The sequence below is a fragment of the Pelophylax lessonae genome (genome assembly GCF_965119305.1).
Source record: "Pelophylax lessonae genome assembly, chromosome: 6".
NCBI classification, from domain to species: Eukaryota; Metazoa; Chordata; class Amphibia; order Anura; family Ranidae; genus Pelophylax; species Pelophylax lessonae.
Genome location: NC_138773.1, coordinates 141,090,406 through 141,115,468, shown reverse-complemented (window position 1 = coordinate 141,115,468; position 25,063 = coordinate 141,090,406). Strand labels below are relative to the sequence as shown.

Sequence of the window (25,063 nt, the reverse complement as noted above, 5' to 3'; positions counted from 1 at the left end):
TGTGGGGGGATCAGGGGGTTAAATCTTTATTGGGGGGGGGGGTGGCAAGGACCCTAAACCTCCTTTGGGACAGAAACTAACTCGCTAGCGCTAAGTCAAGTCACAATCGCACCAATACAAAATACAGAAAACCAGTATATTACGTTTGTATTAGTGTGCAATGCGACAGGGGGGAAGGGGTTAACTGGGGGTGATCAGGGGGTTAAATCTTTATTGGGGGGGGGCGGCGGGTATTTTAAGGGAAAAAGGGGGGGTCACAAGCGCTACACCTGGTCACAAATCACACTTATACAGGTATATAGGAAAATGCTATATGCTGTATACAATGTGTGTTGTGACAGGGGGTATAGGGGTTAACTGGGGGGGGGGCGATCGGGGGTTAAATGTGCCTATCTAAGTGTAAATGTATGTGCTTGGTGCAGTACTTAGTTAGATGTTTTCTCCTCTCACGCTGGATCCAAAAAGGATCATGGGAGGGGAGAGCGCATCTTTTCTGAGCCTGTGTTTACATTACACAGGCTCAGCACAGAATCTGATTGGGCAGAACCGATCTACAGGTCCAGGCCAAAAATGATTGGCCTGGACCTGATGACTGATAGGTTCTGAACCCAATCAAGCCATCGGCAGGACCGTGGGAGCGTGTGCGCCAGAGCGGCGGGGAGTAGTGACGTACCGGTACGTCACTTTGCCTGGCCGGGGCTGATCGCCGCAGTATATGTACTTATTACGAGTCAGTCCTGTTTAAGGTGGTTTTTTCTCTGTTTTTTGCTGCCCTTAGGATATCAGAGTTAATCCCTGACGGTAAGTGTAGGGATTCAGGTCTTTTAGTTTCAGATGTTAGAATGTTTGATAATAAAGTTAGTATTTTCATTCGCTATTCAAAAACTGATCAATTAAGTGTAGGTAAATGGTTACATTTGAATGAATTTTGCGGTTCACCTGTTTGCCCTGTGGCTCTGCTGAGAGTATTTATTCGGTTAAGGCCTCAAGTGGGTAAAAAAAAATGTATTCAGGTAAACTTCTTTCGAAATATCAATTTGTTTGTGTCTTTAAGAAATGTTTAAAAGTTTTGATTTTAAAGCATATTAAGCTTACATTACATTCCTTTAGGGTTGGAGCAGCAAGAAATGCAGCCAGGTTGGGTTTAGATGGGGAGTTATTTAAAGAGGAAGTAAACCCTCCTCTGACACTTTTACCTATAGGTAAGCCTATGATAAGGCTTACCTATAGGTACTGTAAATATCTCCTAAACATGTACTGTTTAGGAGATATTTACCTTACATGCAGCCAGTGACGTCACTGGCGCATGCGCTCTGAAGGAACGGCCGCTCGTGCCGTTCCTTCAGAGTCCCGTGCCGTGACTGTCGGCTCTCGCGCGCGTGCGCGGGAGTGACGTCACCGTGGTTTCGGCCAATCAGATGGCCGGATGCCGAGATCCCGGAAGACGGGCGACTGGACATGTCGCCTGTCATAGAGGTGAGTGAGCGGCACGGCGGGGGCTCGTTCTAAGGTAAGTATTGCATAATGAGCTAGTATGCGATGCATACTAGCTCATTATGTCTTTCTCTTGCAGGGGGAAAAGAAAATAAAAAAAAATAAGAGTTTACAACCTCTTTAAGAAGGTGGGCAGATGGAAATCTAATAGTTATCTTACTTATATTTGCCCTAACTTCTCTTATTAAATTATTTTCAGGAAACAAGCATACGGTTGGATACTCGGCCATTCCTTTGTGTTTTGGGCTCAAAAAAGAGCTAGGGAGAGGGTCTACTCAGAGAATCTTGGATTGGATCCTTCTCAATTTGAGGTTCAATGGTTCAGTAAAAGAGGAATGGTTTGGTCTGAGTTAAGATTTTAAGTTTGCAGGTTATTACAATTGTTGCCTCATCCAGATGTGCTAATCATTCACCTGGGAGGGAACGACATAGGTCATGTAAAAACATTGGATCTCATCTTTAGAATTAGAGATGATTTACAACACATTAAGTTATCTTACCTCAAAATTGTGCTAGTCTTTTCCCAGTTTATCCCAATACTGAAATGGTTAAAATACCATTCTTTAAGACCGTTTGAGAATAATAGAAAGAGGGTTAATAGGGCAGTGGAAAAGTTACTGAAGGCCATAGAAAAAGGGTATTTGTAGCTTATATAGGAAGGACTACATTCACTTATCCAACATGGGGTTGGACATTTTTAATGCACATTTAAGCACTTGTGTGGAGCGGGCCACGATGTGGGCGTTTTGTGACAGGCGGTATTAGTCCCATCTGTCTTATGGATAAAATTATTTGAGTTAATTCTGTTTATTTTACAACCTGGGTCATAGAGGCTAGGTTGTTGGTATATTTTTATATGAAAAAACTTATAAAATCAATTGTTTGGTTTAAAATAATAAAACAAATAATAAAAACCCAATGTCATGTTGTGTTTTATTAATTATTTTGTTTAGTTATCAACTCAATAGTTTAAGTTTGAGGTATAAAGATTCCTGTCTGCTGTCCCATATATGATGAACAAACAAGAAAATTGAAAATAGAATAATACTGCATGAGACAGGAAAAAAAAAATAAAAATTGGTTCGTAATGAATGATAGTACGAAAATAGTCAAGATAAAGGTAAGAAAAGTCTATGCGCTGACCATAAAACAGATGCAGTAAACATATAATAGGTATAGAGTGTAAATGGGGACCAGAAATTAGCAGCCAATTCTTAGTAGTGTCACCACATACATAAAAGCAAATAAAAAGGTAAATAAAACTGGTGCTAAATCAACCCCATAAGTTATATAAAAATGCAAGAATTAATGAACACATACATAGAAAGTAATAATCATATATAGCATCAAATAAATATTGAATATATATATAAAAGTGATGTGGTAAATAAAGTGCACTGTGCAAATAAAGTGAACCACAATAATATTCAACAGTAAAAAGTCACTATAAAGGAAAAAGTGACAGTGAACTAAAAGTGCAAAGTGCAGCTAGCTGATCAGATCCAAGACAAAAGAAAGAATGGTCTCATCTAAAGAACATAAAAGTGATAATGATACACAGTAAAAAAAAAAAAAAAACAGATAAAGCTATGTGACATGAAAAACTGTGACCAGTATTAATGGTGAAAAATACCCCAAAAAGGCAAGAGCAGGGTTAAAAATCACATATAAAGAAATCACTTTATATGGATAAAGATAAATCAAAGAAGTTCATAAGTTCATGGAAAACATAAAAGTTCATAGAAAAAGTTCTGGTGTTTAAAATTGTTGCCGGATGTGCGGGAAACTGTGGACATTAAGTTGGTGCGGGAAACTACTTTTACTTTTTTACTTTGTCACTTTTTCCTTTATAGTGACTTTTTACTGTTGAATATTATTGTGGTTCACTTTATTTGCACCATTTGCACAGTGCACTTTACCACATCACTTTTATATATATATTCAATATTTATTTGATGCTATTTATGATTATTACTTTTCTATGTATGTGTTCATTAATTCTTGCATTTTTATATTATTTATGGGGTTAATTTAGCGCCGGTTTTATTTACCTTTTTATTAGTACGAAAATAGTACGACAGTTCTTTGGGCGAAAATTCTTGCCCGATTTTCTTAGTGTGTGTCTGCGAGCCTTTGTTTTCTAAAAAATGCATGTGCTTTGCATTGTGGAGTCCTGTTGCATTCCTGTCATCTGTAAGATGATGTAAGTAAAGCTGGGCAACTGGGATGTTGTACATTGTACATGTATGCGCAGGAGGAGTCACCCATGGTCGCCCAATAGCCTAGAGGAACAGAGTAGATGGCAATAGTTTTATATGGAATGGCGACTAAAATCTTGACTTAACATTGCTGAAGGAGGGCATTGGACTTGACTTTGCTGAAGGAGGGCATTGTGTCAGGTAAGTGTGCCATAATGTGCACAATACTGTATGCTGTGCATACTTGCCCATTATGGCAACAGTTCACCTCTCAGACAACTGATTTTAGTTCCTCTTTACCTACTTGGCGTCCGCGCTACAGCCGAATGACGGCTACAGCGCGGACCTGATTTGCGTACAATGAAGTCCTCTCGGCAATGATCAGCCTGGGCGCTCCCTGCGGAGCGAGCCCGGCTCGCTCTGTGATCGGCGAGTCCATGAGATCCGCCGGATTACAGATCTGAGATCAGGGGCGATCCCGCCCACTTACCACGTGATCAGCTGTCTGCCAATGAGAGCTGATCATGTGAAGTAAACAGCAGCCGGGGATCAGCTCTCCTCAGTGTGAGGAGAAAAAAAAACAATCGCTGACTGCTGTCAGAGGGGCAGCGGTCCCGAAGAGGAGAGGTATAATTTGTGCCCCCAGTGCCACCTACCAGTGCCCACAAGTGTCGCCCACAAGTGTCTCCCACCAGTGCCCACCAGCGCCACCTGCCAGTGCCCACTAGCGCCACCTACCAATGTCACCTATCTGTGCTCACCAGTGCCACCTATCAGTGCCTCATCATAAGTGTCTCCTACCAGTGCCTATCATTGCCCATCAGTGCCACCTATTAGTGCCCATGAGTGCCGCCTATTAGTGCCCTTCAGCGGCACCTACCAGTGCCGCCCATCAGTGCTGCCTTATCGGTGCCATATTATTAGTGCCCATCAGTGCAGCCTACCAGTGCCACCTCATCAGCGCACATCAATGAAGGATTTTTGCAACATTTTATAACAAACTATAAAAACTGTGTTTTGTTTTTTCAACATTTTCTGTCTTTTTTTGTTCCGCAAAAAATAAAAACCTCAGTAGTGAATAAATACCACCAAAAGAAAGCTCTATTTGAAAAAAATTATAAAAATCTCATTTGGGTGTTGCATGACTGCTTCTGACTTCGGCACAATAAATGCAGTCATACAGTTTATGCATACTTAGACAGGTGTTTACATTGCACATTGAGGTGTTTCACACACCTATTTGACATCCAAGAGAATAGTTGGAGTGGTGGCATTTTTTTCATCCCTTTCACCAAACAGAAAATACACACACCAATTCCTGCACCAGCAAAAGAACACCAAGGCCCCTTTCACACTTATGCGAACAAAAAGTCGCGCGATTTTGCCGTGATTTTGACTGGACCTCAAAATTATTAAAATCGGCCCAAAGTAGTGCAGGGACTACTTTAAAGTTGTTGCGACTTGAAGTCACACAGATATGAACAGTACTCATTGGAAATCATGGAATGCGACTTGTCATAGGACTTTGCAGTCTGCACAAGTGTGAAAGGGGCCTTAGGGTCCTTTCACACAGGCCTTCTGCCTCACTGTGCAGTGACAGATTTTTCAGAGCCCCCCTCTCCTCTATGGGAGATTGGATGAAAACAGACAGCCTGTCCGTTTTCATCCAATGCTTCAGACAGATGGAAAATAGGGTTTCCACCCATCTGAATTTCACAGACTGGATTTGATAGCAGCAGGTGTCAGCGGACATGTTACCACTGACATCAGCTGCTCCCTAGGGATGCATAGAGCATCCGATCAGGTCCGTCTGAAAAACTGATAGGCGGGCTTGATTGGAAAGCCTGTGTGAAAGGACCCTAACAAAGTCTAAATTTCTGAAGCAGCTGAAATTAACCCAAAACTGTCAGTGCTAAGTGTATAATAAAAATAAAAGATGTGCATATATGAACACTATAAACCAGGCATCACTAAATGGCGGTCCGCCTTCCAGGTCCGGCCCCAATCACTCTCTCACCTGGAGCGGTCGCTCCATTTAGGAGCCTGTTCTTCTCCCAGCTGTCATGCTTTCATCTTCACAGAGCTGACAGCTGGAGGCAGGGACAGATCTGGAGGGAGGGCGGAAGCTAAACAAGCCAGTGATTGGTTGTTAAGATAAAGGCCGGTCCAAGCAGCCAATCACAGCTTCGTCCATTCAGAGCTACTGTGCCTCCCGTCTGTGTAAGGCAGGGGAAATGTCATGTGTGAAAAGAGAGAGGCGATGTGTGGCGAGGACGGAGTAGGAGGAAGCAGGGAGTGCAGCACAACAAGGTGGAGTGTTTAAATAGGTCACTATTTTTTCAGCATAAGAAAATCATGATCACTGAGTGGGGAGAGATGTAGCAGCAGTGATCACTGTGAAGGAGGGGTAGTAAGCAGTGATCACTGCTGCTGATTGATGGGAGATCAATGTCTGAACCTGTCTAAACCTGTGTAAACCCTACATCTGGTGCCTGCTATGTCTGCTGTGTGTGATGGTTGCAGGAGACATTTAAAGGGATCAAAATGCTAACTAATTGTCAGAGTGCTATAGTGCTTTTTTCTCCTATCTCAATCTTAACTGCAGTCATTGTTTGCTGCCCCTTATTTTATGTTGAGGGGCACACTGATGGGCACAGCTAAATGTGTCCATCAGCATGCCCCTTAAAGTGGTTGTAAACCCCTCCCCCCCCCCCCCCAAGTAGTGTTTGTACCTACCTATAGGTAAGCCTGTGATAAGGCTTACCTATAGGTACTGTTAATATCTCCTAAACTTGCACGGTTTAGGAGAAATTTACATTGCATGCAGCCAATGACGTTATCAGCACATGTGCTCTGAATGAACCCGTATGCCCTGTGCCGTGAACGGTGTTTCCCGCGGGCATGCACGGGAGTGACGTTATCACTGCTCCGGCCAATCAGGTGGCCGGATGATGCGAACCCGCAAATGAGACGACTGAACATGTTAGCCATGTTACCTGTGAGCAGCCGGTGCTGCGGGGGGCTTCGTTCTAAGGTAAGTTTTATAATGAGCTAATATGCGATGCATACTAGCTCATTATGTCTTTGTCTTTCAGGTTTTCTTTTTTCTGAGGTTTACAACCTCTTTAACTTAAAATGTACCGATCAGAGTGCCCCTTAACATAAAGTAAGGGGCATGCTGATGGGCACATTATGCTGATGGGCACATATGTTAAGGGGGCACTCTGATGAGGACACCTGATGTAAGGGGGCACACTGATCTGAATACCTGATGTAAGGTGGCACTGTGATGGCGCCAACTGATGTAAGGGGGCACTCTGATGGGGACTCCTGATGTAAAGGAGCACTCTAACCTGATTTGATGGGTACAAATGATGTAAGGGGGCACTCTGATGATGGCAACTAATGTAAGGGGGCCTTATGATGAAGAAACCTGATGTAAGGGGGGCACTCTGATGGGGGACATCTGATATAAGGGGGTACCCTGACAGTGGCAACTGTTTTATGGGGGGACCCAATGTAATGAATCACTCTGGTAGGGGCACCTGATGTAAGGGGGAACATTATTGGGGACAGTTACAGAGTATTACCAGAGCGTGTGGAGAAAACAGTAAGAAAAACATCATAGAGCATGGCTGTGCCAAAAAAAGGAAAGTATAAGCATACTGGACCTACAGAACACAGTGGCAACACTGCGTGGCATCAACAACCTGGAAAGGAGCTTGGACATTGCCTATCAGGCGCTGGTAGGGGCCAGCATAGAGGAGGGAGGAACAGAGGAGACGCAAGCAGCAGAGGTACGCAGCTGGGTGACTGTTAGGAAGGGTAGAGGGAGGAGTGCCAGGGAGGCCAATCCTGAGTTGGTACACCCTAACAAATTTGCCGAGTTGCAGGTTGAGGGGGATATCAACTCAGGGGTGGCAGAGCTGGAGAACGCGCCCTCCCCCAGCTGCCAGGGGGGGGTCGGCTCCAGGAAGAAGGGGGGCGGTAACTCAGGAAAGGTTAGAAAGGTTGTGGTAGTTGGGGACTCAATTATCAAGAGGACAGAGAGGGCAATCTGTAAAAAAGATCTTGTGAACCGAACAGTTTGTTGTTTACCGGGCGCCCGAGTTCGGCACATCGCAGATCTGGCAGACAGATTGATGGGGGGAGCTGGGGATGACCCAGCGGTCATGGTGCATGTGGGCACTAATGACAAAGTTAAAGGTAGGTGGAGGATCCTTAAGAACGATTTCAGGGACTTAGGTAATAGATTGAGGAAAAGGACCTCCAAGGTGGTTTTCTCTGAAATACTGCCTGTACCTCGAGCCACACAGGAGAGGCAGAAGGAGATTAGGGAACTTAACAAGTGGCTAAGGAATTGGTGTAGGAAGGAGGGGTTTGGGTTCCTGGAGAACTGGGCTGACTTCTCAGTCGGCTACCGGCTCTTTAGTAAGGATGGGCTGCACCTTAATGGGGACGGTACAGCTCTTTTGGGGAGAAAGATGGCCACCAAGTTGGAGGGGCTTTTAAACTAGGAGACGGGGGGGAGGGCTCAGAAGTAGAGTCAGTCAGGAGGGAGCAGAGGACTGAAGGCAGCTGTAGGGTCAGCAGCAACAGTAGGTCCACAATGTCAATTGGCAGGTCTGTGCGGGAAAATCTCAGACCAAACAGGAATAAACATAACCGCCAATTGCGCTTAACTTCCGTAAAACTAAGAGGGGTATATGCTAATGCCAGGAGCCTAGCTAATAAAATGGATGAGTTGGAAATATTGGTACATGAGGAGGACATAGACCTTGTGGGAATAACAGAGACTTGGTTCGACCCCTCACATGACTGGCTGGCCAATATCCAAGGGTATTCGGTGTACCGGAAGGACAGGGTAGGAAAAAGAGGGGGAGGGGTATGTCTCTATGTAAAGAACAATATAAAGGTGATAGAAAGGAGTGACATTACGGATGGGATGAGCATGGATTTAGAATCTGTGTGGGTTGAACTCCATAGGGAAGGAGAAAAGGGGAAAGTAATTGTGGGGGTTTGCTATAGGCCACCTAACCAAGGGGAGGAGGTAGAGCTGGAATTCTTAGCACTAATGAGTAAAGTGGCAAAATTGGGATCAGTCGTCATATTGGGGGACTTCAATTATCCCGACATTGACTGGGACGAGGGGACTGCACACTCAGAGAAGGCCCGCCTATTCACGGAAACCTTACTGGATAATTACATGTCACAGTTGGTGGATTCCCCTACCAGAGAAAATGCAGTCCTGGATCTATTGATCACTAATGACCCAGACCTAATCTCGCAGGTAGGAGTCCAGGACAATCTGGGCTCTAGCGATCATTCATTTAGCGATCACATTTAGTATAAATAACAATATAACAAGGCAAGTGGGGAACATAAGAACCCTAAACTTCAGAAGGGCAAACTTTCCAAAATTGTACTCATTGATGGAAAGGGTAAACTGGGACCAAACCCTGGGATCCCTGACCACAGAGGAAAAATTGGTATGCTTTAGGAACATATTAGGCAAAGGCATCTTGCAGTGCATTCCTATGGGAAATAAATTTAGAAGAGACAAAGCCAAACCTGGCTGGCTAAACCGTAGCGTCAAAAAACTTATTAGGGGAAAAAAATTGGCCTTCAAGAAGTATAAATCAGAGGGCACAGTATCGACTTTCGAGCAATACAAGGAGGCAAATAAGAAAAGTAAACAAGAAATCAAGATGGCTAAAATCAACTTTGAGAGACAAATAGCGGAGGATAGTAAAAAAAACCCAAAGAAATTCTTTAAATATATCAACAGCAAAAAAACTAGGGCAGAGCATATTGCACACATAATTAACAATGATGGGAGGATGGTTACAGAGGACACTGAAAAAGCAACCGTGCTGAATGCTTTTTTCTCGTCAGTCTTTACACAGGAAACGGAGGGGTACACTGACCATGACTGTATGGTTAGTAGTAATACACAGGACTTGCCACTATGCCTAACAGAGGGTGAAATCAGGGAAAGGCTGGATAAACTCAGCACAAATCACCAGGCCCGGATGGCGTACATCCGAGAGTACTCAAGGAACTCAGTAAGGTGTTAGGATTGAGTTCCCCTGCTGGTGACACTGTTGCCCTGGACTGAATGCTGCACTTCCATTGTCCACCAGCAGGTGTCTCCCAGAAGCAAGCAGGCTTCTATGATCACCCAAACTGTGTTCAGCTGCCAGGTGGCTATTTAAGGCTGCTCCTCCCTTTCCCAGGCGCGTCACTATTTTGAATGCCTCCTTGCTGCCTGAACCAGTTGTCTGTGATCCTGATCCATACCCTGATCTATCCTGTACCCCCTTGCTCCTGCTCTCTGCCTTGTATCCAGTAATCCAGCCTAGTCTGCCCTCTTCCTTGCTCCCCTGCTCCCCTTGTCCTGTATAGTGTATATATTTGTAGATAGTTGGTTCTTTAGTTATTGTGTCTTTGGGGTTGGTTTTTGTTTACTGGCATTTCCTTAGTTCACTGTTGCTGTGTGTGTTTGTTTTGTGGTTCACTATAATAAATTTTACTTTAAGGCTATCTATATTGTTTTGGTGTGTAGCTACATGTGTCTGGTCTCCCTAGTTGCTGCTGAACCCTTACATAATAGTGACGCCCAATACGACCAGATCAGCTACACTTTGGAGCTGGAAGCCAGTTGCTTTTGACTTCATTTTCCTGTTGTCAAGATGCTTAGAGTGCAGGTTATTAGTCGTGTGCATGCAGCAGAAGATAAAGATTTTTGTCGTTCATTGTTGCAGGCGCTGAGTCTCACTGAGGAGGAACTGTTGGAAAACATTCTGACAGCACATGCCTTTGCTGTTGAGGGCAGATTCTCCCTTAGACAAGTTCAGCCTTTAATTCAGGTCTGTTCTGAACTAGTATTTCAGTCAATCTCACAGGGCCATGATGTTTTCACTCCTCCATTTACTATGTTCCAGGCTGGATTTTTGGGATGGTTGCTGAAATATTGTGCAGGTTCTTTCTTCCAGCAGTATTCAGCCTATTCACACCAGGTGTTGTTAGATTGCATTGCTGCTGTTCAGTCTTTAATGGAGCAAAGGCAACTAGGGAAAGACAAACTGACTTTAGTTTACCCTCTGCTACAAGCTTGGTCAGAGATCCTATCCCCTGTTCTAGAGGAGCCACATAAAGTTATATCTACTGAAATAAATCAAGAATCTATTCCTCTGTTACCCTTAGCAACCACAGCTGCTACTGAGTGTTCTTTACCACCTGTAGATCAGTACCCTGCCACCAGTAACCAGTCTTCCTCAGTATGTAATCCATTGGAGGCTCCCCCTGCAATACTGTTACCCATAGCAACATCTCAGGCCTCTTCCTGTACTTCTGCTGCTCTTCACTCTATTCTTCCCAGTACTGTTACTACATTTCCATCAGCAGTACACTCTGGTCAGCATAATGCAAATGCTCACAGTACTCCAGTATGTAAGCCTAAAGATGAACAGAACTTTTTTCCTGCTCTTACAACTCTGCCACCCTCCATGCTGCTGACTACTGATGAGATCCAGCCATCCTCCATGCTGTTGACTGCTGATGAGATCCAGCCGTCCTCCATGCTGCTGACTGCTGATGAGATCCAGCCGTCCTCCATGCTGCCACCTGCTGATGAGATCCAGTCCTCCTCCATGCTGCCGCCTGCTGATGAGATCCAGTCCTCCTCCATGCTGCCGCCTGCTGATGAGATCCAGTCCTCCTCCATGCTGCCGCCTGCTGATGAGATCCAGTCCTCCTCCATGCTGCCGCCTGCTGATGAGATCCAGTCCTCCTCCATGCTGCCGCCTGCTGATGAGATCCAGTCCTCCTCCATGCTGCCGCCTGCTGATGAGATCCAGTCCTCCTCCATGCTGCCGCCTGCTGATGGGATCCAGACCTCCTCCATGCTGCCGCCTGCTGATGGGATCCAGACCTCCTCCATGCTGCCGCCTGCTGATGGGATCCAGACCTCCTCCATGCTGCCGCCTGCTGATGGGATCCAGACCTCCTCCATGCTGCCGCCTGCTGATGGGATCCAGACCTCCTCCATGCTGCCGCCTGCTGATGGGATCCAGACCTCCTCCATGCTGCCGCCTGCTGGTGGGATCCAGTCCTCCTCCATGCTGCCGCCTGCTGGTGGGATCCAGTCCTCCTCCATGCTGCCGCCTGCTGGTGGGATCCAGTCCTCCTCCATGCTGCCGCCTGCTGGTGGGATCCAGTCCTCCTCCATGCTGCCGCCTGCTGGTGGGATCCAGTCCTCCTCCATGCTGCCGCCTGCTGGTGGGATCCAGTCCTCCTCCATGCTGCCGCCTGCTGGTGGGATCCAGTCCTCCTCCATGCTGCCGCCTGCTGGTGGGATCCAGTCCTCCTCCATGCTGCCGCCTGCTGGTGAGATCCAGTGCTCCTCCATGCTGCCGCCTGCTGACGAGATCCAGCCATCCTCCATGCTGCAGCCTGCCGATGGTGTCCAGACCTCCTCCATGCTGCCGCCTGCCGATAGGGACCTGCCGTTTGTTGCCAAACCTGCCACGGGTGACTTGCCGGCCGCTGTCCCGCCGGACTCTGCTGATACCGGGGCCGCTGTCCCGCCGGACTCTGCTGATACCGGGGCCGCTGTCCCGCCGGACTCTGCTGATACCGGGGCCGCTGTCCCGCCGGACTCTGCTGATACCGGGGCCGCTGTCCCGCCGGACTCTGCTGATACCGGGGCCGCTGTCCCGCCGGACTCTGCTGATACCGGGGCCGCTGTCCCGCCGGACTCTGCTGATACCGGGGCCGCTGTCCCGCCGGACTCTGCTGATACCGGGGCCGCTGCCCAGCCGGACTCTGTCAATTCACCCCTTGCTGTTAAACTGGACTCTGTTGACCGGGTTAAGCTCCTACTTGCTAATATGTCTGAGGCTCCTGAACTTCCAGCGTTATGTGGCCCAAATGGGTTTTCTGTGTGGGTTAAGATCCCTACTGTTGCTCGTTCTGTGTTCTTTTCGCAGCCAGCTGATCCTGTTATGCTAAGGCCAGGATGTCCAGATATCCACTCTGAACATGAGAACTGCATCTGCTGTTACGGCCCCAGTAGTAGAGGTCCTATGGGAAAAGGCAGTGTTCCATATGAACTTTGTCCTGACCCAGGGGTCATCTCTGCAATCCCTGGTGCATCTGGGGACCCGAGTGGGGTAACCTATGCCCTGGGTAGACCTGAGTGGCAGGTAAAATACAGAGCAGTCTCTAACAGTGTGAGAAGAGGTCCAGTTGTGATGGGACACCCTTGTGTCAGGGTACCTGCATGGACCAGGGACTTGGGCATTAAGCATTTGGGTAGCTTTCAGTGTCTCAACATTGGGACACAGGTTGCTTATAAGAATGGTAAGCCTTCGGTGTTGCGACTTCTTAGGGATCTGACCAGCAGGAAACCCAGCCAGTTTTGGGACCCCGGCGGTGTGGTTCTCAGCCAGCCTTCAGACCTTGGCGGTGGGGTACCCAGTCAGCTTGCAGACCCCAGTGGCGGAGCCTTATGGAGCGTCCGGAGGCCGCTCCTTAAGGGGGGGAATATGTTAGGATTGAGTTCCCCTGCTGGTGACACTGTTGCCCTGGACTGAATGCTGCACTTCCATTGTCCACCAGCAGGTGTCTCCCAGAAGCAAGCAGGCTTCTATGATCACCCAAACTGTGTTCAGCTGCCAGGTGGCTATTTAAGGCTGCTCCTCCCTTTCCCAGGCGCGTCACTATTTTGAATGCCTCCTTGCTGCCTGAACCAGTTGTCTGTGATCCTGATCCATACTCTGATCTATCCTGTACCCCCTTGCTCCTGCTCTCTGCCTTGTATCCAGTAATCCAGCCTAGTCTGCCCTCTTCCTTGCTCCCCTTGTCCTGTATAGTGTATATATTTGTAGATAGTTGGTTCTTTAGTTATTGTGTCTTTGGGGTTGGTTTTTGTTTACTGGCATTTCCTTAGTTCACTGTTGCTGTGTGTGTTTGTTTTGTGGTTCACTATAATAAATTTTACTTTAAGGCTATCTATATTGTTTTGGTGTGTAGCTACATGTGTCTGGTCTCCCTAGTTGCTGCTGAACCCTTACATAAGGTTATATCCAGACCACTGTTCCTGATCTTTGCTGACAGTATTAGGACAGGAGATGTACCAGGGGATTGGAAGAAAGCTAACGTGATTCCGATATTCAAAAAGGGCCAGAGGCATATCCCGGGAAATTATAGGCCTGTCAGTTTGACATAGTATGTAAACTTCTGGAGGGGATGATAAGGGACTATATCGTAGAGTTTGCTAAAGACAACAACATCATCAGCAGTAATCAGCACGGGTTTACAAATGGGCGTTCTTGTCAAACCAATCTATTAACATTCTACGAGGAGGTGAGCTGTGAGCTAGATAGGGGGAGACCAGTGGATGTGGTGTACTTGGATTTCGCTAAGGCGTTTGATACAGTTCCCCACAAGCGCTTAATTTATAAAATAAGATCTGCAGGTATCGACAGCAGGGTTTGCTCTTGGATACGGAATTGGCTTAAAGGGCGTGACCAAAGAGTGGTAATAAACAGCGCATACTCAGACTGGTCTGAGGTAGTAAGCGGGGTGCCCCAGGGCTCAGTCCTGGGACCAACCTTGTTCAATTTATTCATAAACAACATTGAGGTCGGGATCAGTAGTTCGATATCAGTTTTTGCAGATGACACAAAATTGGCCAGAGCAATAACTGCACAGCATGAAGCAGATATCCTACAGAATGACCTGGACAAAATTACAGAGTGGGCAACGACATGGCAAATGAGGTTTAACGTGGAGAAGTGTAAGGTTTTGCACTTGGGGACTAAAAACATAAAAGCACAATACACGTTAGGAGGGGAACCCTTGGGGGAATCAAAAATGGAGAAGGATCTGGGAGTCTTGGTTGATGATAGATTAGGCAACAGCATGCAATGTCAAGCGGCAGCTGCCAAAGCCAGCAGAATATTAGCATGCATAAAGAAAGGGATGTATTCCAGAGATAAGACTATAATCCTTCCACTTTATAAAACTCTGGTCCGACCGCATCTGGAGTATTCTGTCCAGTTCTGGTCGCCAGTCCTCAGGAGGGATGTGTTGGAGCTGGAGAGAGTCCAGAGAAGGGCAACTAAACTAATTAGGGGATTGGAGGACCTTGACTATGAAGAGCGTCTACAATCGCTCGATTTATTCTCCCTGGAGAAGAGACGTCTGAGGGGGGACATGATAGCAATTTATAAATATCTTAATGGGGATCCCAGCTTAGAAAAAAAGCTGTTCATTCGAAGGGATTGCATGAGGACTCGAGGGCATACAATGCGATTAGAGGAGAAGCGTTTTAACCTCAGGCAACGTGGGGGGTTCTTTACTGTTAGGGCTACAAGATTGTGGAATTCTCTACCACAAGAGGTGGTTTCTGCGGGTAGTATGGTGGCTTTCAAAAGACTCTTAGAATTACATCTCAAGGATCAGAACATTCAGGGGTATGTGAGATGATTACAGCCACACACACCTACACAGGTTGAACTGGATGGACTATTGTCTTTATTCAACCTCACCTACTATGTAACTATGTAACTATGTAACAATCTTTCATGGCACAGACTTGAGATTCGGACCTCAACCAGAAGAAAATTTTAGTGACCGGATCTCCTTGAATTTTTATTCACTACCCTTGCTACAAACTATAAGATAAATACCAGAGAAAACTCACACACATTTTTTTTTTTTAATCAAACCGTTCTTGTAACAAAACAGTCATTTAAATTGTACAACAAGCTCTGCTTATTATGATTGCGATCTACTACAGTGACCTGACTAAAAGTTTTTTCATTTCTTTGTCTAGGGAAATACTCATGCCTTTGAACTTCTGAAGCACCAGTTGTCAGATCCAGAGATTAAGGTATTTTTAAGACATTTAAACTAGCTGGCGTGTGATTTAAAGTGGTATTAAAGTGAACATTTATCTTATTGCAGCTTATCAATTCTTAGATGTGATGGCTGCATTAGTTTTCTTTTTTAGGCTTTTTTTCTTTTATTTTCCCTGGGTGATATGGCCAGTACGTCCTTTGCTTTTCAACAGAACAAGCTCTCCTGCAAATGTATGAGTTAAGTGTTGAGACAAACCATTTACCACTGACAAGGGGTGCTTACAATGATCGGCTTTAACAACTTTTACTGGATTTACTAATGTAAAACTTTTATTCCAAAAAAAAAAAAAAACTTTAACTGTTTGTGTAACTGTAGCCTTAGCTGTAGTTTGGTTTCAATTTCTTAGTGTATCTAAATCTGCTAGTACATCTAACACTCTCCTCCTTCCCGCCAGACTTGCAATGCTCTTATCCCAAAGTACCCCCTGTGCTCCTTCATTCAGAGTGAGGGCACTCTAATAAAGGAGGTTTATTACTGGCTTGATCACCAGGGAAAAACAAAAGGAAAAAAAGACTAAAAAAGGAAAACATGCAGCCACCACATCTAATGATTGGTAAGCTGCAATATTTTACATTTTTGGTTTTGGGTTTAATTCCGCTTTAAAACCGTCTCAAGGTTTTGGATGTTTTATTTGTTATACATTTTCTGTGGGTAAAGTGTGATGTTTATAAAAACAAAATAGGCTTTCAAGATACACAAACTCAATCTTAAAAATTCAATAATTATTTATTTTCAATAAAATATATACCCCATAAAAGACACATCAATGCATTCTAAGTCTGGTAAAACATGTCACGCAACAATCTCTTACATCCCATCTACTACATATCAGATAAAGCATCACATTGTTGAGATATGATACATGCAGTGCATGTTTATCTCCTGGCAACTGCTCCTATCCAAACCTCAGATTCTCTATTTCTCTTACGTCCTCCGACAGTCGCCGCCCACTCACAAGTCTTCACCAATGGGTATTGACCTTTGCTCCGCAGGAGTAGCTAGGCACAAGATTTGTTAATAACAAAAGCTTTTAGCATAGACACACCCCTAGGGTCTGTCCCCTTAGTCAATACCTCCCTGCACCAGCATTCCCAACTAAATTTGATCTTGCCTAGCTTAGGAGTAGCAGGCTTTCCTGTGCTGGGGCTTCAGTCTCAGCCTTCTACCCTTTTTTGATTTTATTTCAGATGTTTTCTCTTTACTTTACTAGCTGTTTTTTTGTCAGCTCTTAGTTAGGGATCTTCGGATGAAGATACATCGTGCGGAGCTGGGTCTCGGACTGGCCGCCCTGGATCCCAGGGCTGAGGGCCAGATGGATCCCCAGCCTGCCATCGAGCGTTCAGCTACGGTTCGCCCTGGCGCCATGAACGACCCATCCCTGCTCGCTGCAGGGATGCTGCCTGTGTGGTGGCTACTTCACTGGACGCCATTCTGCGGTCTTGTGCTGCGGTCCGCTGCGTCCCGGCTGCGACTCTCCCTGTCATGAAGGATAGCGGTTTGTTTGCTTGGAGACGGCTCCCCACGCCATCCGGTACGGTAAGCACCTTCTGTGTGGGGACCTTCTGTGTGGGGTGTCAGTCTGTGGCTGTGTGTACCCCCATGTCTGTGTAAAGTGCGGGCTCCCTGATAGATCCCTGTATGGGTTAGCATGCCTTTGTGGGCTGCGGGGGGGGGGGCCCTCCCACTCTGCTGTGAGATTCCTCTAGGGCGGAATGTGTGCAGACATGCTGCAGCGGCGGCCGCTATTGCGGTCCGCCATCTTTTTGCATAATGCTGTGGGTGGCCAGCTTTCCTCTGACCCTGTGCAGCGCTGTGTTTTGGCGCCAATCGGCGCCATTTTGGCGAGGCGCGCTCGTTTTCGAGCACATGTCGGCGCCATTTTCTTGTAGCCTCTATCCCTCAGCCGAGCAGCCATTTTGCCGGAGCCTCATAGGCTATATAAGTTAACCCGGTTATTGCATCACTTCCTCTCTCTCTGGAACAGCGATCGGTGGCAGCAGCCTGTTTGTGCTCTCTCCAGGTTTTTCCTTCATTGTCCTGTCATTCCTTGCTCAGTGTTCTCTGTCCCTGCGGGGTTGGTGCATACAGTAGTATACGGTGGGCTGCGCTCGCCGTAGTGTTAAAGGGCCAGTACCTTTTTTCCTCTCAATGCTGTTGGGCATGGATTCTCAGGATAGCAAGTTTCCCCCCGCCCTGGTGGGGGACCAGGGGGCTGCTGCACCCCCCGAGGGGGCTGATCTGGCCACTGTGGTGGCATCCTTAGTATCTCAGATGCAAGTGCTGATGGCTGAACGATCTGCAAAGAGGGCCAGGTTATCCATTTCCTCTGATTCAGAGGGCGATGTGGCTGCTGTGGCTGGCGTGCCCTTCTCAGGGTCTCGCTCATCTCTGGACCTTATGGGGTCTGAGGGGGAGGCGGAGGTGGAAGGGGTTGATACTTCTCCCCCTGGCTCGCCTGAAGAGCTTGCACTCATGGATGAGCTGATCGCCTCCATAAAGGATACACTGCACCTGGAGGATGAGCCCACTCCTCCTGCTAGGGTGTCCTCTTTTGGGACGCACAGAACTCGCAAATCAGCGCAGATTTTTCCCTGCCCTGCAGAGTTTCATCATACTGTTAATGAGCAGTGGCGCAATTTAAAGAAGCCCTTTACAGTGCCAAATAAGTTTAAACTGCTTTATCCATTTGCGCCTTCCACCGACGAGCGTTGGTGTGTGGCGCCCCAGGTGGATCACGCTGTAGCCGTTTTAAACAAGGCTACTCTGGTTCCTACTGAGGATACTCCGGTTTTCCGGGATCCTACGGACAGGAGGTTGGAGTCTCTTGCCCGTCATGCATATATGGTTGCTGGCTCTATGCTCAAACCTATTTTTGCTTCGGTTATGGCGGTGCAGGCGGTGGCCGATTGGACGAAGGTGCTCAGGCGCACCCTGGTAGCTGATTCGGCTCCGCCGACCACGCTGGCTATGGTGGATCAGATCCATCAGGGAGTCATGTACTTGTGTGATGCTTACTTGAATTTAGCTCCTTTGGCTGCACGCCTGTCTAGTGTGGCAGTGCTCAACCGTCGCCTGATATGGCTGAAAAGTTGGTCGGCTGACCAATCTTCTCGCAAAACGTTGGCGGATTTTCCCTACGCGGGATCTCGCCTTTTCGGCGAGGCATTGGATAATCTGGTGAAAGGTGTTACTGGGGGCAAGAGTACTCTCTTACCCCAGAATCCCAAGCACAAGTCCTTCCGTGGCAAGCGGAACTCCTCGTTCAGGCCCTCTCAGGGGTCCTTCCGCCTGAAGGGACGCCCTCACCCGCTTCAGGGGTGGGGGGACGTTTGCGCGGTTTCCTCCAACCTTGGCTGGTCCGCATTCAGGACAGATGGGTTCAGGAAATCGTTTGATCAGGTTACAAGATCAAATTTCTTTCTCGGCCGGCGGGCAGATTCTTTTTCCCCTCAAATCTTCAGCTGTCTCCGGAGCGCTTGCAGGATCTGCACCTGGCGGTGCGGGACCTGCGGGCCCAGGGGGTGGTGGTTCCGGTGCCTCATCGGGACAAATTTCGGGGGTTTTACTCCAATCTGTTCACTGTGCCCAGAAAGGAGGGCAAGGTGCGTCCGATTCTGGACTTGAAAGCTCTGAACCGCTCTGTGCGGGTTCGGAAGTTCCGCATGGAATCCCTGCGCTCAGTGGTGGCCGCCCTGAGTCCGGGGGAGTTCATGGCCTCCATCGATCTGAAGGATGCGTACCTACACATCCCTATTTTCGAGGGTCACCAAAGGTACCTTCGATTCGCCATTGCGGAGGACCACTACCAATTCATGGCGTTACCTTTCGGTCTCGCTTCGGCTCCGCGGGTTTTTACCAAGGTGCTGGCACCGGTCCTGGCCCTGTTGCGAGCACAGGGCATTGCTGTCTTGGGGTATCTGGACGATCTCCTGATAAGGTCGAATGCCAGCCAGAGCCTGTTGGCAGACCTGCCCACCACGGTGCAGACACTGCAAGAGTTCGGTTGGACCATAAACATTCCGAAGTCGACTCTGTGCCCTTCGGTTCGCCTTCCCTATCTGGGGATGGTTATGGACTCTGTCCAGGCGAAGGTTTTCCTACCGGAGGACAAGCTCCGGACGCTTCAGGACAAGGTCAGGTCCCTCAGGGACAACGACAGCTCGTCTCTCCGGACATGCATGAGGTGTCTGGGGTTGATGGTCTCGGCTTTCGAGGCGATCCCCTTTGCCCAGTTTCACACGCGGGGTCTCCAGGCGGAGATTCTTACCAAGTGGGATGGGCGACCACAGTCCCTGGATCTGCGGATCTCTCTGAGCCACCGCACCAGAGGGAATCTTCTGTGGTGGCTCCAGTCCCCGGCGGTGTCGGGGGCAAGTCTTTTCGTCCATTGTTGTGGACGGTGGTCACCACGGATGCCAGCCTGTCGGGCTGGGGTGGTGTCCTGGGAGTTCTGTCCGCCCAGGGAACTCGGTCGGAGGAGTCCTCCCTTCCGATCAACATTCTGGAATTGCGAGCGATAAAGCTTTGCCTTCTGCGATGGTCGGAACGGCTTCAGGGCCGTCCAGTTCGGGTTCAGACGGACAATGCCACCGCGGTGGCTTACATCAACCATCAAGGGGGCACCAGGAGTGCCCGAGCGGCTCCGGAAGTTGCCGACATTCTGTCTTGGGCCGAGACGCACGTCCCGGCGATAACGGCAGTTCACATTCCGGGGGTGGAGAACTGGCAGGCGGATTATCTGAGTCGCCAAACCCTGGACCAGGGGGAATGGTCCCTTCACCCGGATGTCTTCCAGATGTTGTGCGCGAAGTGGGGTTCACCGGATGTGGACCTGTTCGCGTCTCGTCTAAACAACAAGGTGGAAAGGTTCGTGGCAAGAACGCGCGATCCTCGGGCGGACGCCTCGGACGCGTTAGTGGCGCCTTGGCACCAGTATCGTCTGATGTACGCCTTCTGATGAATCCCCCAATTCAGCTGCTGTCCAGGCTCCTTCGCAGGTTAGCCTCGGAACCGCATACGGTAATTCTGGTGGCACCGGACTGGCCTCGCCGGTCTTGGTACGCAGACCTCGTCAATCTGGCAGTCGACACTCCGTGGCGCTTGCCGCTTCGGGAAGACCTTCTGTCTCAAGGGCCGATATTCCATCCTGCTTTACAGTCGCTGGCTTTAACGGCCTGGCTGTTGAAAGCCAGGTCCTGAAGGATAGGGGTCTCTCCCCTGAGGTCATCCCCACTTTGATCAAGGCTAGGAAAGCCTCTTCAGGGAAGATTTACTACCGTACTTGGAAAGCATACTTTGCCTGGTGTGAGTCCAGGGGGTATTCCCCTCGCTCATACTCGGTGTCGAGAGTGTTGGCTTTCCTCCAAACTAGAGTGGACCAGCGTTTGGCGCTGGCCACGATTAAGGGCCAGGTTTCTGCGCTGGCCGTTCTTTTTCAGCACCCCGTGGCGTCAAATTCGTTGATTCGCACCTTTGTTCAAGGGGTGCGCCATTTGGCCCCTCCTCGGAGGGAGCCTTTGCCTCCGTGGGACTTGAACCTAGTTCTGTCCGTGTTGCAACATGCTCCCTTTGAAAAGATCAGGGATATCTCGTTGCCTCTGTTGTCCAAAAAGGTGGCCTTTTTGGTGGCGATTACTTCGGCTCGCAGGGTGTCGGAGCTGGCGGCCTTGTCCTGCAGCTCTCCCTACTTGGTGCTTCACAAGGATAAGGTGGTCTTGCGACCTATTCCATCCTTTCTTCCGAAAGTGGTCTCGGATTTTCACCTTAATGAAGACATTGTCTTGCCTTCGCTCTGCGCGAAGCCACAGCATCCGAAGGAGGTTGCCTTGCATTCCTTGGATGTTGTCCGGGCGATCAGGGTTTACCTGTCGTCCACTAAATCTTTTCGCAAGTCGGATTCCCTCTTTGTCCTTCCTGAGGGACCTCGGAAGGGCATGGCGGCGTCGGCTGCGACAATCGCCAAATGGATCAGACAAACCATTGTGCAGGCCTATGCTTTGAAGGGGAAGGTTCCACCCTTCCCTGTGAAGGCGCACTCTACCAGGTCCTTGAGTACGTCTTGGGCTTTCCGGCATCCGGCTTCTGTGGCCCAGGTGTGTAAGGCGGCGACTTGGTCGTCCGTGCACACCTTCTCAAAGTTTTATAAGGTGGATGTTCAGGCATCGGCCGATGCCTCCTTTGGCCCGTAAAGTTCTCAGTGCGGCAGTGCCTTAGGGACCCTTGTTTTTGGGTCCTTGGCTGTTGGGGTATTTTACCCCTGGGTTACTTGTTTTCCTGGGTTGTTGCTCCTTTTGAGCACTTTCCTGTTGCCCAGCTGGTTCTCTTACGGTGTGTAAGGTTCCTTCTCTGCTGTGGGTGCTGCATTGCTCTTCTGCGCCTGCGTCTCCCACCCCTCATGTCTACACTGCTTTGGGACATCCCATTGGTGAAGACTTGTGAGTGGGCGGCGACTGTCGGAGGACGTAAGAGAAAACTGAATTTTTGTAAAATCTTACCGTAAAATTCCTTTCTCTGAGTCCTCCGACAGTCGCCGCCCCCCGCCCCTCTTTTGGGGTTTTTGTGTACTCTTACTGCTATGCTACCAAACTGAGTTGGGAATGCTGGTGCAGGGAGGTATTGACTAAGGGGACAGCCCCTAGGGGTGTCTATGCTAAAAGCTTTTGTTATTAACAAATCTTGTGCCTAGCTACTCCTGCGGAGCAAAGGTCAATACCCATTGGTGAAGACTTGTGAGTGGGCGGCGACTGTCGGAGGACTCAGAGAAAGGAATTTTACGGTAAGATTTTACAAAAATTCTGTTTTTTCCACCCCGAGGCTGGGTTCACACTGTTGTCCCGCATTGTACATGAATTGCATCGGATTCCTGTACAAATGACATGCGAATTGAGCCAAACAATATGTATGGCTCAATTTGCACTGGATCTGCACCAAAAAGGTGCAGGACCCTTTTTTTTTTTTTTTTTTTTTTGTCCGCACTGGAATCGGATCGCATGGATGTTCAGACCCATATGATACAATTCCACAGTTCGAGCTGTATTATGCGAACCAATTTAGGGATGTCATTAACTTTATATTGACACCTGCAGCGGTTTGCAGACCGCAGTGTGAACTGCCTGCGATTTTGGAGCCGTGAGGGAGCACGCACAGGAATCGCTTTGATTTCCTCGACGCATCAGTGTGAACCCAGCCTGAGGGTTCTTGCTATGGCTGTCCTGCATCTCATTCCACCATCTCTAGACTAGACAGGTTATTACTAAAACTGACGATGGCAAACGTATGACAAAACGTGTTGGGTAGGACCAGACATGACACCACCACGCTCTTTGGTCAGCTTTTTTCTCTATTGGTAATGCTGCAGCCCATTTCCGGATTGTTTCATGCTGTCATGCATATGTTTGTGAGTTCACTCTTTGATTAATAAATGTGTCATTGTTTTTACTGGATTACGCTATGATCCCTTCTTTCATTTATGTATACTGGAATTCCTAAACTCTTTGGACATCCGTTTGAATGAGTACTATTGATTTCTCCATATGCCTTGGACACTTACCTGACAAAGCATTTTAGGCTTTTCCATTAATTTGGAGGTTTAGAACCATCTTTGGTAAGCGGCCACTTTGTTTAGTGTCGGTGATTGCACTTACGGATTTGAGAAGATCATCCTTTCACGCATGCTGAGATTTGTGGTGCTTCTCTTCACTGACTTTGTTTTTTTACCACGTTTATATATTTTTGCACAATTTGTTTATGGACACTTCACAGAATTTTGTATATTAATTTTGCACTTTCTTATCATGATTTATTAACTGTTTTCTATGGACACATTTTTCATATGAACTTTTGCACTTTTTATTCATGTTTATCAATTCACATCATTTATTAGCGCTGCACTTTATGTATTACTAAAGCTGGCCATAGATGGCTCGAATCTTGGCTATTTTAGCAGGAACCATGTATGGACAGACTGAATGTACCCTGTGACGGTGTTCACCGTCACTGGAATTTAAGGACAGATGGGTGATGGTTTGGATTGTTTCATATTTGTCAGCAAGGTTTCCATGTAGAAATATTGAGATTTGTTCCCATTTGCCATGAGGTCTCTGACCAGGAAGTAAAACTCCTAATATGGTCATTCCAGGAAGTTCAATGAGGAGACTGACTGTCTAACAATGTTGCTTTTGTCTGAGGTGGCTTTCCATTCACCTATTGTCGGGTGTGCTAATGAACTCACCTGTTGTCTGCTAAGGGATGTATTGACACTCAGAGTAATGTGTATTGGGGGCTTCTGTCTCATTACACATAACAGTCCTTCTGGTCAAGCTATCTGGCCAATCCCTGCTGACTAATGTTCAAGTCCTCATTTGCATGGCTAAGGAGGACCTGAAGGAGAACGGCATGTACTTTGCAATTGACCAATGGGAAAGCGGTTGTTGGGGGCAGGATGTTCCAAATTCTGTATAAAAGTGTATTGTGTACTTCCAATAAACGTCTTCATGTTTGAACTTGCATACAGCCTGCTTGGTGTTTGTTCTAATGGGTTTCCGAACGTCACATAGCTGTAGTTCGGATCCCGGAGCCTTGGTTGACCGAACCATCAGACGTTGCGATCTGCAAGCTGACTCACTAGAAACAGAGGAGTGTCGGGAGAGCGGAAGTGAGCGAGCAAGGGTCTTGTCACATACCCAAATTGATAGATTGATCAAATTGAGCACAACAAGACTGCTAAATTTTACATGTGATTATTGCAAGTGGCTGTATTAGCTGCTAGCAATAATCACTGAGGTTCTCCCGGCGGGGACAGCCAAAGAAATTTGCTCTGTCTGTGACTGGCCTAAGGCTTATGCCATATAGGATAGAAATCCTCCTCTGTAAGGCCCCTTTCACACAACTCCGTCTGTGGGACGAAGTCCGTTTTTCTCAGCGGGGGATCGATCCGCCGATCCCCCCACTGAGCAGGAGGATGACAGCGGTGTCTCCGTGCTGTGTGCAGAGATACAGCTGTCAGTTCCCCATGCATCTCTATGGGGGAATCGGATGGGAACGGACAGACGGTCTGTTCCCATCCGATCTGCTGGAGGGATGGAAAATAGAGTTTCCATCCGTCCAGATTTGACAGATCAGATTGGATGTCAGCGGACATGTCTTCGCTGACATCCAATGCCCCATAGGGATGCATGGGGGGACCTTTCAGATCCGCCAAAAAAACGTACAGGCGGATCTGAATGGGTCCGCCTGTGTGAAAGAACCCCTAAGGTTCACTTGGTTCATCTTGGGCTTTCCAGCACCAAGTGTCTGTTAATTAGATTTGCATGGCTGCCACCTGGTCGTCTCTATCCAAAAGACGCTGGGTGGATGACACAGACTGAAAAACCCCACCATGGAGCCACAAACACTATTGAAAAATCAAAGGTAATCCTAATGAGCCTCCACACACAATTGGGGGA

At 47.8% G+C, this 25,063-nt stretch overlaps 1 protein-coding gene across 3 annotated transcripts in view; it reads left to right on the top strand.

Moving 5' to 3' along the window:
* Positions 1-25,063, top strand: part of RRN3 (RRN3 homolog, RNA polymerase I transcription factor) — a 1,162,251-nt gene that overhangs the window by 109,252 nt on the left and 1,027,936 nt on the right. For all 3 annotated transcript variants that reach the window (XM_082260368.1, XM_082260367.1, XM_082260369.1), the window contains exon 2: positions 15,535-15,591. In XM_082260368.1, the coding sequence (XP_082116494.1) occupies positions 15,535-15,591 (57 nt within the window). The remainder of the gene's footprint in view (positions 1-15,534; positions 15,592-25,063) is intronic.